This window comes from Microtus ochrogaster, unplaced genomic scaffold (genome assembly GCF_000317375.1).
Source record: "Microtus ochrogaster isolate Prairie Vole_2 unplaced genomic scaffold, MicOch1.0 UNK14, whole genome shotgun sequence".
NCBI classification, from domain to species: Eukaryota; Metazoa; Chordata; class Mammalia; order Rodentia; family Cricetidae; genus Microtus; species Microtus ochrogaster.
The window spans coordinates 292567-307128 of NW_004949112.1; the positions used below are offsets into that span (position 1 = coordinate 292567).

The 14562-nt window shown below is 50.3% G+C and overlaps 1 protein-coding gene across 1 annotated transcript in view; it reads right to left on the reverse strand.

The window, feature by feature from the left end:
• Window positions 1–14562, reverse strand: part of Ush1c (USH1 protein network component harmonin) — a 44199-nt gene that overhangs the window by 25773 nt on the left and 3864 nt on the right. Inside the window, 11 exon segments of the mRNA XM_026789141.1 lie at window positions 350–492; window positions 599–655; window positions 821–880; window positions 1703–1787; window positions 2985–3079; window positions 3346–3403; window positions 3548–3572; window positions 3665–3773; window positions 7174–7312; window positions 7421–7564; window positions 7952–8019. Coding sequence (XP_026644942.1) covers window positions 350–492; window positions 599–655; window positions 821–880; window positions 1703–1787; window positions 2985–3079; window positions 3346–3403; window positions 3548–3572; window positions 3665–3773; window positions 7174–7312; window positions 7421–7564; window positions 7952–8019 — 983 coding nt within the window.

Genomic DNA, 14562 nt, shown 5'->3' on the forward strand with positions numbered 1-14562 from the left:
ACATAGGTGGCTTTACCTCACTAAGCCTCAGACTTCTTGCCTATCCAATGTGTTGACTCTATCTACCTGCCAGGGTTGCCGTGGGAGCTAAACTAGGAACATAAACCAAGTCCAGAAATGAACAACACAACACACATGGTGCATGCTGACTGTGGCCAGCAGGAGCCTCTGTATAGCACCGGTGCCTGAAAATCAGGGCTCTTTAGCAACAAGTCAGGGTGTCTAGGACCAGAACAGACACTAGTCTGCCACTGAGGGCACAACAAAAAGAATGCAGCTGGCCCAGGACAAGCAGGCAGAAGTCAAGTGTTTGGTCTGGGTGTGAGCAGGTCCCCAATAGGCCACTCACTGGCGCTCCATCTCCTGCTGCTCCTGGAGGATCTTGTTGGACTCCATTGCCAGCCGCTTCTGCATGAGGAGCTCCTGCCTTTGGAGCTCACGTTGCCGTGCCTCCTCCAGCCGTTCCCGGTCTGTCATGAACAGCTCCCGGCCCTGTTGGGGAGTGACTGTGAAAGCTCAGCCCCTGGGGAGAAGGGGTTGCCCTTGTCACGGAGTTGGTCAGGGGTCATGGGGGGCCATTGCCTCTTTCCTAACTTACAGCTCCAGCTACAACGGAGATGGTCAGGCTGCGGCTACTCTTCAGGACATTCACGGCCTGTGGACACAGGGACAGTCAGGGACAGTCATTCAGCTGGGGCCTGACCATCAGACTGGAGCAATGCAGGCTGGGAGCATTAGGGTCTCTCGGCCATCAATCAGAGCACTGGCTGGACGAAGTGTATGAAGAGGAGATACAGCAGGTGGGGACCCCACATCTCACCTCCTTGTGGTCCATGTTTGAGAAGTCGATGCCATTGACTTCCACAATCTGGTCCCCTGTCTGGGCAAGAAACAGAAAAGGGTCGGTGTGTGTGTATGCATGCGATTTCCACATTCATCTGCAGAAATGTCTCCTGGCATGCCACACATAAAGGCTGCTGGTCAAGCAGCCAAATTCTAGCTCTTTCCAGGGAACAGACCCGGTGGCCTGCTCTGATAGGAATACGGGAGGGCCTCGAGCTCACCCTGGCACCCCCACCCCAGCCATGATGGTCTTCTTGGCTATCAAACACCACACTACTATAAATTAGTATCTTTTGCTAAATAATGACATTTCCTTTACAACGTTTAGTTAATGGACAGAAGGCTCTGGACTTTCCAAACAGCAGAGGCTCTGCTGGTCCCTCATTATAATAACAGTCATGGTTGGCATTTATTGATCAACTTTGAGTCCCTGGTACAGATCTAGTCTAAATGTTAATTTGATCTGCACAACAACTCTAGAAGGAAGGTTCTAGCATCCTTATCTTGTGGTTAAGAGTGAAGGTTTGACTTCCAGCCCTATGTTGTAGGCACGCAGCCTTTGAAGAGCCAGTGTCTTGGCCTCCTCGGTGTGGGGGTAACATTAGTACCTGACCCTCAGAGTTGTTATAGGGCTTAAAATGCAGAAAGTCAACTCCCACTATCCACATCTACAGACTTAGGACCAGCGGCTGCCAGAGCTGAAGAAGACGACGGCGGGGTCCAATACTCCTTCTCTGCAATGCCTTCCCCGCTGGAGACCACTAGGGAGTCATCAGCCGCTGCTGGCCAGGAAAAAGCTACGTGGGAAGGTACAACATCTGTTGGTGTGTGGCCCTGTCCCTCTCATCCCGGCACGTACCTCCAACCCCACCTCTGCAGACAGGGAGCCAGGCTTCACATGGCTGATGAAGATGCCAGGCTTCTGGATGGGGCCACTGGAGATGCTGTGGGAAACAGAGATGTGGGTGAGGCTCGTCCCCTGCAGCTCAGATCATTCTTAATGACGAGCCTGTGGCCCTCTGTCTACGTGGCCAGAATGCAGGACGTAGGCCGTCCATGAATGCAAGGCCTGAGTTTCTCTGGTGCTATCTCCCTTTCAGCCTAGGCAGGAGTCACAGAAAACTCACTGAGATTTCATCTCCTCAGCTCTTTACACAATATACCACACATGCTACCTTCTTTTGTCTTTCTAGAACTTTCCTGTTCATTCCTTATGGCGATAAGATTTTCACCAGATCCTGATTAAGCAAATTGCCCCAGAGTTATTAGTGCTTCTAACTTATAAACAGGATGGCACTTGTACTATTTAATTCCTCTCCCAGGTCTGTGGTAGACATCACTAATCAATCACAACACTCTTTCCCAACCAGTCACACACAGACTCGGAACCTTCCACAGAAAGACACCACTGTCAATCAATGGGATGACACAGGTGGGAAACTTATTTGCCATTCCTGACTAAGGGGCAGCTTCACCAGCATCTTTACTGTGCAATATTGTAACCATCTGTGTGGTTATCTAGTTTCGAAAGGAGGGACTTTTAATTTTATTTTTATTTTTTAAGACAGGTCTTGCCTCACCTAGACTAATGTCAAACTCACTGTGTAGCTGAGGATACCCTTGGTTTAGAGTTTCCTGCCTCCATTTTTCCAGAGCTAGATTTAGAGGTGTACACCGCAATGCTCGGTGTTTACAGTGCTGAGGTTTGTAACAGGCCTTTCTACCTGTTTGACAAGCATCCTACCAGCTAAGCTACATCCTCACGCTCCAGGACAGACATTAAAAATCACCTGTGGAGCTGGGCATAATGGTGCGCTCCTTTAATTTCAACACTTAGGATGCAAATGCAGGCAGATCTACGTGAGTTCAAGGCCAGCCAGGCCTACAGAATGAGACCCTGTCTCAAAAACAAAACAAAGCAATTTCTGGGGCTGGAAAGATGGAGACTGGGGCTCTATCTGTGTTTCAAGTTCCTTATCATACCCAGTGCACAAACCCCATTGCCAGTGAATAGAATCCTCAGGAGCAGGAGTGAGAAAAAAGTGTTGGGGCTTCTGGGGTCTACTAGCTGTCACTGTGTCCTGGGCATGCCTGCTACCCAGCTAAAAACTGCTGACAGCTCAGGCATGCCCGCTACCCACCTGCAGCCCAGGCCCCGGGAGCCTACTAGACTGATGAACACCTTCTTCTCCTTGGTTGTCCGGTTGCTGGGAGAGCCCGAGCCACCTCGCACACCCTGAAGAAGGGACAGAGGCAGGTGACTGGGTCTACACGCATTCAAATATCCTCCTAAACTTGAGACTTTCTGATTAAATCTCCAAATTCACAGAGACCAAATAGCCATCACATCCCTGGGATATGGGTCTAGAAGCCCGCTACACCATAAGGGTGCACAAGGTGCCCTAAGGGCCTATGTGAAGCCCAGACGATACATTCCCCAGAACCATCCCTCCTTCAGGGCCAGCTGCCCAACCTTCATCAAAGGTAGTCCTAGCCTCTTACCCCAGACTCCGACACAAACTGATCCACATACTGCCATTTGAGGGGTTCCTCAGGAGAGCTAAGGAGAAGGGGACACAGAATTTGAGCTAGAAAGAACATTTGAGGGGCCTGGGACATGTGAAGCTGTCATCAGCACCCCCCCCCCAGTCCAGGAGCAGTGCGAGTCAGGGCATGCGGGACTCACTCAGACGAGCCTGCTTACCTCTTCACAGGGATCAGGCCAATGTCTGTGGGAAACACAGCATGTTAGGGTCCGTGGAGTTGGGGCCGCAATCCCCACATCCCACCTGTAACAAAGCTCCCTTCTGGCCTCACTCACGTCTCACTTTGATGGACACGGTCTTCTTGGTGCGGATCAAGTTGATGACTTCCTCGTGGGTACAGGAGGAGATGGAGTAGCCATTGATCCGGACGATCTCGTCCCCTACCTTGGCACAGACATGGGGGAGAGTGTCAAACAGAGCAGAAGGCCCACTACCAGTTGCCCACAGACCCAGAAGGGGCTGACAACTGGCAAAAGCTTCTATCTGTGCTGCAGTACCACGTCACAGCCAAGCACCCCTCTGACAGCTGGGGGATCCAAGGCAGGCAACATTTTCAGTTCCCGGATGGGGAAACCAAGTTCTGGGCTGGGAAAAGCAGGCAGTGGGCAGATAGTGGAGCTGAGGCAGGAGGCAGACTCTGTCCCCTCCCTCATCTTGGTGCTTCTGTCACTGAGGTACCATCAGGTTCTGAGATCCAGCATCCCACATGGCCTTTGTCCCTTCCTGCCCTCAGAAGTGGGCTCTTGTCTCTGTCAATTACTAACACACACACTGTGAGCCAGAACGGGAACCTAGGACTCTTCCCCCAACTCTAATGCCAACGTGCAATCTCTTTTGTTCCCTCCAGTGCAGTTAAACAGACTGCTAAATCTTGATTCTGGGAGCAAGCAAAAGAACAGAATGAACTTAGGGCTCTTTGCTCTGTGGGTTCAAATCCTTCCTTCTTAATTCCTATTAGGTATATGACTTGAGCCAAGTCTCTTGAATTCCCTGAAACATAGTTTCTCTCATATTTAAAACAGGCAACATGACAGAGCTGCTGAGAATTAAGCAAACATATGTGTAAGGTGTGTAAGGCTATCCAGTATTTGCCACCGCAGCTTCTTAATAAACGGTTGTTATTGAGGCCTGCCTGTGGAGCCAGCTCTAAGAGGCACACCATGATGAGACTGCCCCCTGCTGGCCATCACTGCTCCCTTCTCCTAGCACTTGGGCCTGAGCTCTTCAGTAAGAACTGAAAGATCCCTGGATATCAACATCTCATGAAAGAGGAGCCAGTGGGGTAGGGGTAGGCATCAGGGTGGTAGGGGTCAGGGGTGGTGATGATGTATTGCCCAAGACCATGAAGGCAGCAGCTGCCACACAGGAACAGAACCCGGGTGTCCTTCTGCAGGCTGAGGCTGTGGGCTTCACTGAAACCCCACGCAGGGTCCCCTGGAGACAAGCTGGCACATGTGGAAAACTCAGGCTGGACTCTGAGGAAACGCGTTCTCCGGATGGGTTCGCAGACTGCGACACCCCTGTAGTCACCTCTTCTTACCACTTGGAAAGAGCCTGCCCCCTGTCTGGAGCCAACACCCATCTTCTAGGTGTCCTGACAGGAGGGCTCACTAAAGAACTTCCTACATTTCTGGGGGCACTGAGCTCAGAGAGGACATTGGCAGACCTCCCTGCACCTACTTTCACAACCCCAAAGGGAGGCACTTGTGTTTCTGCTCTGCGTGGAACTTGCGAAAAGGCCTTTATGTAAGACCACAGTGGCACTATGAAGAAACAGAGGTTCAGGGAGGCGACGTGATTTACTCAGTTATCCAGTGAGCTAAGAGTCAAGGCTACCTGACAGACAACACATGTTGGAAAAGAAGGGCCTGTGACCAGCTCTCTGTGTCTTGCCTGCTCTGGGTTCCTGTCACCTGGTCAGAGCCCCAGAGTCCTTTGGGAAGGCAGGGATTCCCTGTCTATTTTATAGCAGGGACAGGAAGGGCATGGAAGATCATTTTCTGTATGAGCAAGCAGCCAGTTGCATACTTTTGTGAGTAAAGGACGTGGTTAAATATAAAATAGGTTTGTAAAAAATCTTAAGTATCGAGGAGGGGACAGGAGCAGCATGGCTGAAGTCGCAGGACGAGGTCCTTTAGAAGGTTCAAGCAATCCCCTGCAGGGCACCCTTTTGCCCTCTAGAATCTTCTCTGTGTTGTCTTCTAGCATGAGAAACTTGACCCCTGATTCAGTCAGTGGATAAAAGCAGTTTTGTCCTAGGTCCTCTTGAGTTGAGTCCCCTGTGCTGTTACTCCAGGAACTTGCCCAGGACCCTAGGCAGAAAGATTCCCACATGGCCCTTGGATAGGGTTGCAGGATCAACTTCCCTCTCCCCCTTCCTCTACATGGAACCCTGCAAAAGAGTCTTTGTATGTGACAACCTGAGGGACAGTGGGACAAAGAAGAGATGGGCCCAGCAGCCCCAGAAAGGGGGTTGGCATTTCATAAGCCCGAGAAGCAGGTGGGAAGCTGCGTGTCTGGGTTTCAGGAGAGTGCCCTGCTGCCCTCCTTCCTGGGGCTCTGCAGGGAAGCGCTTGTCCTCAGAGAGCTCACTCTGGAAAAAAGGGGGCCCAGCTGACGCGAGAGGGGAGCTCATTATGTGCTCTCCCCTGGCTGTGTTTCTGGGCTGGAAAATGTGCCACAGAGGAAAGAACAATGAAGAGGCTGAAATTTCAGACGCCACCGAGAGCCCTGAGACAGGGATTGCGAACAAAGCCCGTCTGTCAGTTTGCTGTCCCCACCCCCTCCTCCTTGGTGTTTTGCACCATTAGCACTGGAGCCCCCTGGAGCCCGTCTTTGTCCCCTGATGGGGATGTTGATAACAAAATCTCTGGAACTTTCTTTACCTGGATAGTCAAAAACAACTCTGATACCAGGAGGTCTGCTGTCCCTGCTCAGACACAAAAGTTTGGGGACCACAGCGGAGAAACTTGGGGTGCTGACATGGCTCCAGGAGACCCAAGTTCAAAGCCTGGCTCTGCTGCTTACTGACCACTGAGCCTCTGCGAACCCTATAAAATGATCCATCTGATATGTGCTGACGCGCTGGAGGGGTTCACCTGTGGCCCCTTTCCACTGCCTTAGCGGCTCAGAGCCCTGGCGTCTCAGGCGGCTGTGATCATGGTCTCATTTCACTCCTCTGCTTCATGAAGAGCCTGAAGAGACAGATGACTTTACAGATGAAGAAATCCAGGCTCAGGGTGGCGTCACTCCACTAAAGTCACATAACTTTAAGGGAGACAAGGCCAGGATCTGAATGGGACAGTCCAAAAGCACTATCTGTGTTCTTAAACATCACACAGCATTAGACTAAAAGGTGGCCTGTACCAAGGTGTAGGTGCCTGCTCTAACCCTGCTCCTCCTTCAGGAATCAGGGGAGTTGGGGAGGGGCTCCATGCCAGTGGCAAGAGGCAGCGATCAGGGTCCCAGCTTTACCTGAGGAAATGGGCAAGGTCGGCATAGAGTTTCATGTGGAGTGTTTGCCCAGCATGTCTGAGGACACACACACACAAAGAAACACACATACACATAGGGACACATATACAAACACACACAGGCACACACATGCACACACACAGACACAGTTTTCCTGTGTCCTATGACTTTCACTCACTAAAATACCACTTGGACCGTTCCTTCCCCAAAGGCTTAGGAAAATGGGAGTCCACATTGTGCCACAGAGTGGATCAGGAGGAAATAGAGCATCTGAGACCCTGACCCAGTTCTGCTGACTCTGTTGACTCACCTGCAGCCCAACACTGTCTGCCTGCCCACCTTTGATGAGGTGAGAGATGAAGAGTCCACAGCCAAACTCCAGGCCTCCACGCACACTGAGGCCGAGGCCTTCTGGGTGCAGACGGTCCAGACGTACCTCCTTCAGCTTCCTGTTACAGTGATGGGCATTGGTGATGACCCAGCTCAGTTCTTGTAGTCAGGACTGCATGGGGGGAGGGGGGACCCTCCCAGTTCCTGCCTCTGGCCTGGGGACACACCTGGAGCGTCGGGGTGTCAGCTGGTCATACTCCACCTGGTGCTTCAGTGGGATCAGGGGCCGGATGGCATCAAACAGGGGCAGACGGTTGGGTTCATTGATGACCAGCTTCAGGTCTCCCACAAGCACGGTCACATCCATGGTCCTTTGGAGATGGCAGAGGGCGGGCAAGCGTCTGAGGCGTCCATCAGCATGGCTATGGCCTTTGTCCCACCCACTGCACATCTGGGCCCTAACAGAGCTTACAAACACACACTGAGAATCAAAGTGGGTGTGGGACCAGAGACAACAGACGAGGTGCTGGGGGACCTACTTGGGTACAGCTACTCCACCAAATGGGAAGCATCCTGAGGACAGAGGGCAGTCTTTCTTGCTCACAGGACACCTCTGAGCCCTAGCCCAGAGCCAAGTCAGAAGTGTCCATGTGCACAGACACTGAAGCTGCGAGCATGTAAGTAACACACACACGGGCTCCCAGGAGCACGGAACAGGTGCTGTCTCGGGTCTCCTGGGCTCGGCCATACACACTTACTGGTGGTACATCCGCAGCACATCATAGAGATAGTCCTTCTCTGCATCATTTTCAATGAGGAAATCCACCTGAAAGTCCAAAAAGCAGAATTATAGCTGCAGGTCCTATGAGCACCCAGCATACTCACAGTAGACCTGTGGAGGAGAGGCCACTGTCCAGAGTGCCACAGCAGTTCCTGAGGCTAAGGATGGAAGAGGAGAAGAAAACCAGGGACGAAATTGCTTGACATGTCAGATCTGTAGAGCAGCCTGGACTAACCCAGAAGCATCTTATCCCAAGGCAACACGACAGGCACACACACATGAGCACACAAGACCCCCATTCAACAAGGACACACTCCCACGTCACAGCTGCCACACTCACGGCAATGTCACCTGTGTCAGGAAGAAGCCCGGTCTCACCTGATGGTAGCTATAGTGGCGGATAAATGCTTTGAGGAAGGATTTAGGCCACTCACTTGGATAACACATCCTACCCACCAGAAGCAGCCTACCACCAGATTCCTCGCTGCTGCCTATGTGGGGGCTTTACCCTAGCCTGGCCTTGACTTCTGTTCACCAGTCAGCCTCCTGGTCTCTCCTTCTCCATTCAGGTGTCCCTCCAGGGGGAGGATTGGGTTACACCATCACAGCTTCTGCTGACGTCAATAGCTGGGCCTCCAAGGTCATGTTCAGGAGCTGTTTCATCAGCACCTTCATCCTTGGGAACCTGGGAGTCCAGGAGCCCCAAATTCTGTACTTCAGCAAAGTTCAGTGTAAATCTCCAAGGGTTGCGTCCTGGTTTTCTCTTTAGCCCAAGATTAAGCAACAGGGTGAGGCAGGTGCTTGGGAGGGGGGACATTAGGACCTCCTCTCCTTTTGAATCCAGGACGAGTTAACATTGTAGTCCTGTCTTTGCCCATCATAGAAGCTGCTGCAAAAGCTGTGCTCTCCTGCCTGCCTGGAGCTTGGAGCAGGACCCTGACAACTATGACTTCTCTACAGGTACTTCAAGGACTTCGGAAGATCCGAGAGAGTCTGTCTGCCCCAGTGCAGAGAGGACCCGAGGCCCAGGATTTTGGATCTGAGCAGGAAATGCAGATTCCCAGTTTCCACCTTTCCTCTCTATCTACATGAGCATTTGACTGAGGCAAGAGGAATCCAGAAGGCTGTGCTCCGGGCTGAGCTCCAAGGGCTCAAAGAGTGTGTGCTCCCCCAGCTGCATCCCACCTCCTTACTTCAGGGATCCCCACCAGATAGGAGATGGGGAAGCGGCATCATAGACAGTACTGAATTCCCTAGGACCAGAAAAATCTTCATACGTAAGATCATGTTGCTTGATCGGACTTTCTTGATGCGTGTAAACTCAAAGCCAGGGGGTGAAGATGTACCCCAGTATTGGAGGGCTTGACAGTCACACACACAAGGCTCTAGAGTTGATTGCCATCACAGGAAAATAAAAATGAAACCAAACCAAACCAAACCAATCAACCAAACAAAACACATCAAACCGCCACTCTTCCTGACTATGTGGGTCTCCTTTTAGCTTCATGTATAAGCCAGACCCCGCTCCCTCCAGCCACAGGCCTAGGCACATTCTGTCCTCTGCTCTTCACCCTCCTGACTGCTTCTTTCCCACAGAGGTTGTCTCTCCCACCTACTAACCGACCTATTCCCACCTCCGAGAACTATTTCAATTCTGCTGGGACATTACTAGTCATAATATAATAAATTACTTATATTTGTAATTTTTGGAATTTGTCTTCTAGAAGAAAATGAGGTCAGCTTCGGTCTGCATTCCTCATGATTAATGCAGATGAAGTACTCAATAAATGAGCTTTGAATGGATTCATTAGTCCCTGCCCCTTGGTCTGCCCATTCTCTGCAGGAAGAAGAGTCATGAGGACAGAAGAGAAAGGGAAAGCACTCTTGCAGGGCTCCCAGGAGCTTCCACAGTGACATTTGTTCAATAGTGAGAGAACCTTAGTCTCACACTATTATACAGAGGAGATCACAGTGGTGACCCAAGGCCACAGCTAACAAGCAGAGCTGGGATTTGAACCCATGTCTGATGCCAAGCCCACACTCGTACTGTTCTGCCATGTCAGGAAAGGGCTCAGGTCTTTTAGGGCGAAGAGTACCCAAGTCCCCTTCGAGCCCCAACATCGAGACCTTTGCCTTGGGAAGATATCTAATTCTCTTCTCTCTCCTTTCTACTGTTGTTTATCTTGATTGTTTGTTGTTAAGACAAGATCTCACTATGTAGCCTAGTTGGCCTGAAATTTTTAGATGAATCTTTTATTATTATTAATTATTATTTTCATATGTAGATCGGACTAACCTCAACCTCAGAAATCTGCCCGCCTTTGTTTTCCGAGTGCTGGGGTTAAAGGCATGCACCACCACACCTGACTCTCTTCACTGTTACGGAAGCTTTCGAGCAGGAAAGGGGGAATTTCAGTGGTAAAGTGCTTGCCTGGCAGACATGAGACTCTAGGTTTAGCACCTACATGCACCTCTTCCACACCCCTACCTCTTCACCTGTCCATAAGGAGGAAGAAAATGGAATATTAAGTGACACTTTGAACCCCAGTGGTTCTGCTCTTTAGGGGGAGCATAACAGCCCTGTCTGTTGAGTTGGAGGTTCTAGCCTTTGGTCGGGACAGGAGGGGCAGAGGTCTTGGGACTGAATTTCCCTTCCCATGAGAGTCTCTGGAGAACTGCATCTGCCGTGTGTTTGGTTTAAGCAGCAGAGGATTGTCCTCATGGAGGACACAAAGTACACAATAGTCGGGGGAGGAAACTAAAGAGGACTTGGCAATTTAGAGTGCAGGATTATATTTTTAAAATGGTCTTCCTAGAAAACAACCTGCTCCTGGGGTCCCAGGCCCTGTGCAGCTGATGTGGGAGTCCCCTCTGTGTGCTGTGATTACCATTAATGAACAAAAAAAACTACCTTGGCCTGTTGATAGGACAGAACTTAGGTAGGCAGGGAGGACTGGACTGAAAGCTGGGAGAAAGAAGGGCAGAGTCAGAGAGATGCCGTGGATCCGCTCCTAGAGATAGACGTGCTGAAACTTTACCGGTAAGCCATTGCCACATGGTGATACACAGATTAATAGAGATGGGTTAATCTAAGATGTAAGAGTTAGCCAATAAGAAGTTAGAGCTAATGGGCCAAGCGGTGATTTAATCAATACAGTTTCTGTGTGGTTATTTCAGGACCAACAAGTGTTACTCCTCCATCAGACAGGGATTAGACACTGGCTGCTGCATTCAGAGCTCCTACTCACAAGCCATACCTTACTGGTCCAGTTCTGAGGCAGCCTGCAGGCCTAATACTGCCTCACCAGTGAGCTCACAACAACCCTGTCCAGATTTATCCACTTCTGCAGAGTCATCTCCATATTCTGTAGGACTCAAGGCCGTAGCCAAACAAGCATTTCGGGGAACCCAACAAGCAATGGAACCTCCCAAGGTTCACCATCCCCCTCAGCTTTATTCTTCGTTTTTATTTTTTTGAGTCAGGGTTTCTCTGTTTAACAGTCCTGGCTGTCCTGGAATTCATTACGTAGCCAGGCTGGCCTGAAACTCACAGAGATCTTCCTGGCTCTGCCTTCTGAGTGCTGGGATCAAAGGCGTGCACCATCATCCAGCTACCCCAGCCTCTCTTATAATTTATAACTCGACCTTTCGGAATCACCCCTTATACCAAGGAGCTAGGAAGGCCGCCCTGCTTAGTGCAGACTGCTCCAGAGGTGGGAAGGTGAATGGCAGGGGCTCCACAAATAGAGGGACCATTTCCAGTCCAGAAATACCTCCAAGGACTTGAGGGAACAGTCCGGCTTTGCTCTCTACAAATACTCTCACACCTCCTTGTTCTACAGACTTTCAAGGACACAAAAGAAAGAGAAAAGAAATATGGAAGTCTCTGGAATCTTGGTTGTGTGGTAAATACCACCATCACTCAAACTGCCCTTTAAAAATACGGCTTTCGGGCTGGAGAGATGTTTGCAGAGGACCAGGGTTCAATTCCCAGCACTCGCATCGTGGCTCACAACCACCTGTGACTGCAGTTCTAGGGGATCTGATGTCCTCTCTGGCCTCCACAGCACCAAGCACACATGTGACCAACAGATATACATTCAGTCAGAACAGCCATACGCACGCAAAAATAAATAAATAAAATAAATAGTATGGTTTTCAGGCAGGCAGTGGTGGTGCAAGCCCTTAATCCCAGCTCCTGGGAGGCAGAGGCAGACGGATTTCTGTTGAGTTTGAGGCTAGCCTGGTCTACAGAACAAGTTCCAGGACAGTCATGGCGGTTACACAGAGAAATCCTGTCTTGAAAAAACAATGTGTATGTGTGTGTGTGTGTGTGTGTGTGTGTATTAAATAACAAGAGCTGTATTTCTTGTTTTTTAATTAGATAGTACTGCCTGAGGAATACTCCTAAACACCACCAGTCCATAAGTGAGCTTTAGGAGGTCCTGCTCTGGGGCACTGTGTATAAATTTATGCACATAAAAAGTGCCCAGCACACAGCAGGTCTTAACACTTTGCTTCTTCCCTGCTCTGTCTGTGACCTGTTTTCCTGTGGTCCCCAGTGGACACGCCATGCCTATGCTGAATGAGGAATGAACTCTGCTTTCTCAGGTCTGGAACCTTCCTTCCCTCCTGCTGAGCCTTGGGTCATCATTTTGTATCTCCTTGGCACACAGGTCTGCAACCTCCCTGGTTCTGTTTCCTCCTCCCAGAAGAGCTGGTCCCAGACTCAGCAAGGCAGCTCTGCCTGCTCACGCGCTTGGGAACCCTGCTTTCCTGAAGGTGAAGGCCGAGTCTCCTCCCATGGAGAGTGTCCTGGAGATTCAGCCTAAAACCCCTCCCCAGTCCCTTCATCCTGGCCACACTCTGCTCACTGACCGCAAGCTTACCCTGCCAGCAACCCCAGGAGATAGATTTTATTAGCCCCATTCCACAGATGAGGAAATAGAGGCTGAGAGACAGAACTGAGACTCTAGACTAAGCCTGCTGGCTCTAAAATCCCATCTACCAGATGGTTTCCACTTCCTGTGTATCTCTTTGAGTGTTCTTGCCCAATCTGCATTTATTGAGCACCTACTGTGTACAAGGTACCAATCTTCCTTCACTAACTTTAGTAAGCTTTTTCTTTCCTAGGCTCCTACTTGCAATGGGGAGCAGAATCCTCAGTGACACTCAGAGTACAGGAACTGTTAGGGGTCTCTACTACACCGTCACCCCCATGTCCACCCAGGACCAATGTTCTCCCGCTGATGTGCAGCCGGTACTGTGTTCTGAGCACCTCTCCCTCTCTGTGCTCAGGCCCTTTGCCTCCACGGGTGAACTGCTCCGGATGGGAGAAAGGGAGTGAGAATCAATTAAATAATTCATGCTGCACTCTGCTTGCTCCTTGAGCTGTGGGGATTAAACAGGCGGTGAGCTAAAGCACTTGGTGTGGCTTCCAACTGCAACGCCCTGCCTTTCCTTTGCAGACCCCCCCCACCACCCTCTGGTTGTGTTCCGCTGGAGGAAGACACAGCAGGAGACCAGCAACTCTGCCTCCACACTTGTGTGAGCCACAGACACTGGGAGGTAAGGCCAGCAAAGCCCTCTGGACAGCGTCTGCACCTCTCCCTGCATCAATTTCCATTTTTGAGGGCAATTGCTTTCATCATTAATACAGTGAGTTAATACAAGAAGAGTCGAGGGCAGTTCCCAGAAAAACAGGCAGTCATGTGTGTTTAGAAGTAAAGAGAAGATGACCGTTCCACATCCTCAGCAGCTGCCAGTGGTTTGCCCTCCATCAAGGGAGGTGGGGTGAAGGCCCAGCCTTCCTTACACACAATAATACTCCAGCTTTATCTGACCCTTGTTTTATTATCTTTTGTTCTAATTTCATTTATGTTGATGTGATGAAAACATCCTAATAACCAAAAGCAACTTAGGTGGGGAAAGGGTTAATCTGGCCCACGATTCCAGGCTATCCTCCATCATAGCTGGGGGTCAAGGCTGGAATCCAAACCATATTCAAATCACGTCCACAGTCAAAGGCAGAGAAATGTATCCCTGCTGCTAGCTTTCTTACGTTCAGCTGGTGGCTTTGCTTTTACACTGTTCAGAACTTCCTGCCTAGGGAATGGTGCTGCCCACAACAGGCGTCCTCACAGACAAGCCCATAGGCCAATCCAATCCACTCAGTTCCTCAAGTGAGTCTCTTTTCACATGATTTCAAGTTGTGGCAGGTTGACATTTAAAAATCAAAGAGAACATCTCCCATCTTAAAAAAAACAAAAACAGCACTTTATTGAAGTGTGTTTGACCTGTGAAAAGCTGTTTAATGAATACAACTAGGTAGGTTGGGGTGAAAATACTCCTATGAGACCTTCATCTTTTCCAGAGTCTCAGTCGGGCCTGGTGGGACAGTACTATAGTCCCAGATACATAAGGGATTGAGGCTGGAGTGCTGCAAATTCAAGTCCTACCTGGGCTAGAGTGAGTTCAAAGTCAACCTAGGCAAGTCATTGGGGTCCTGTCTCAAAAGAAAAAGTACAAAGACAGCCTGGCCTCCAGGTGTCTGTCTATAGCCTTTGTACCCGGGGGGGGGGGGGGGGG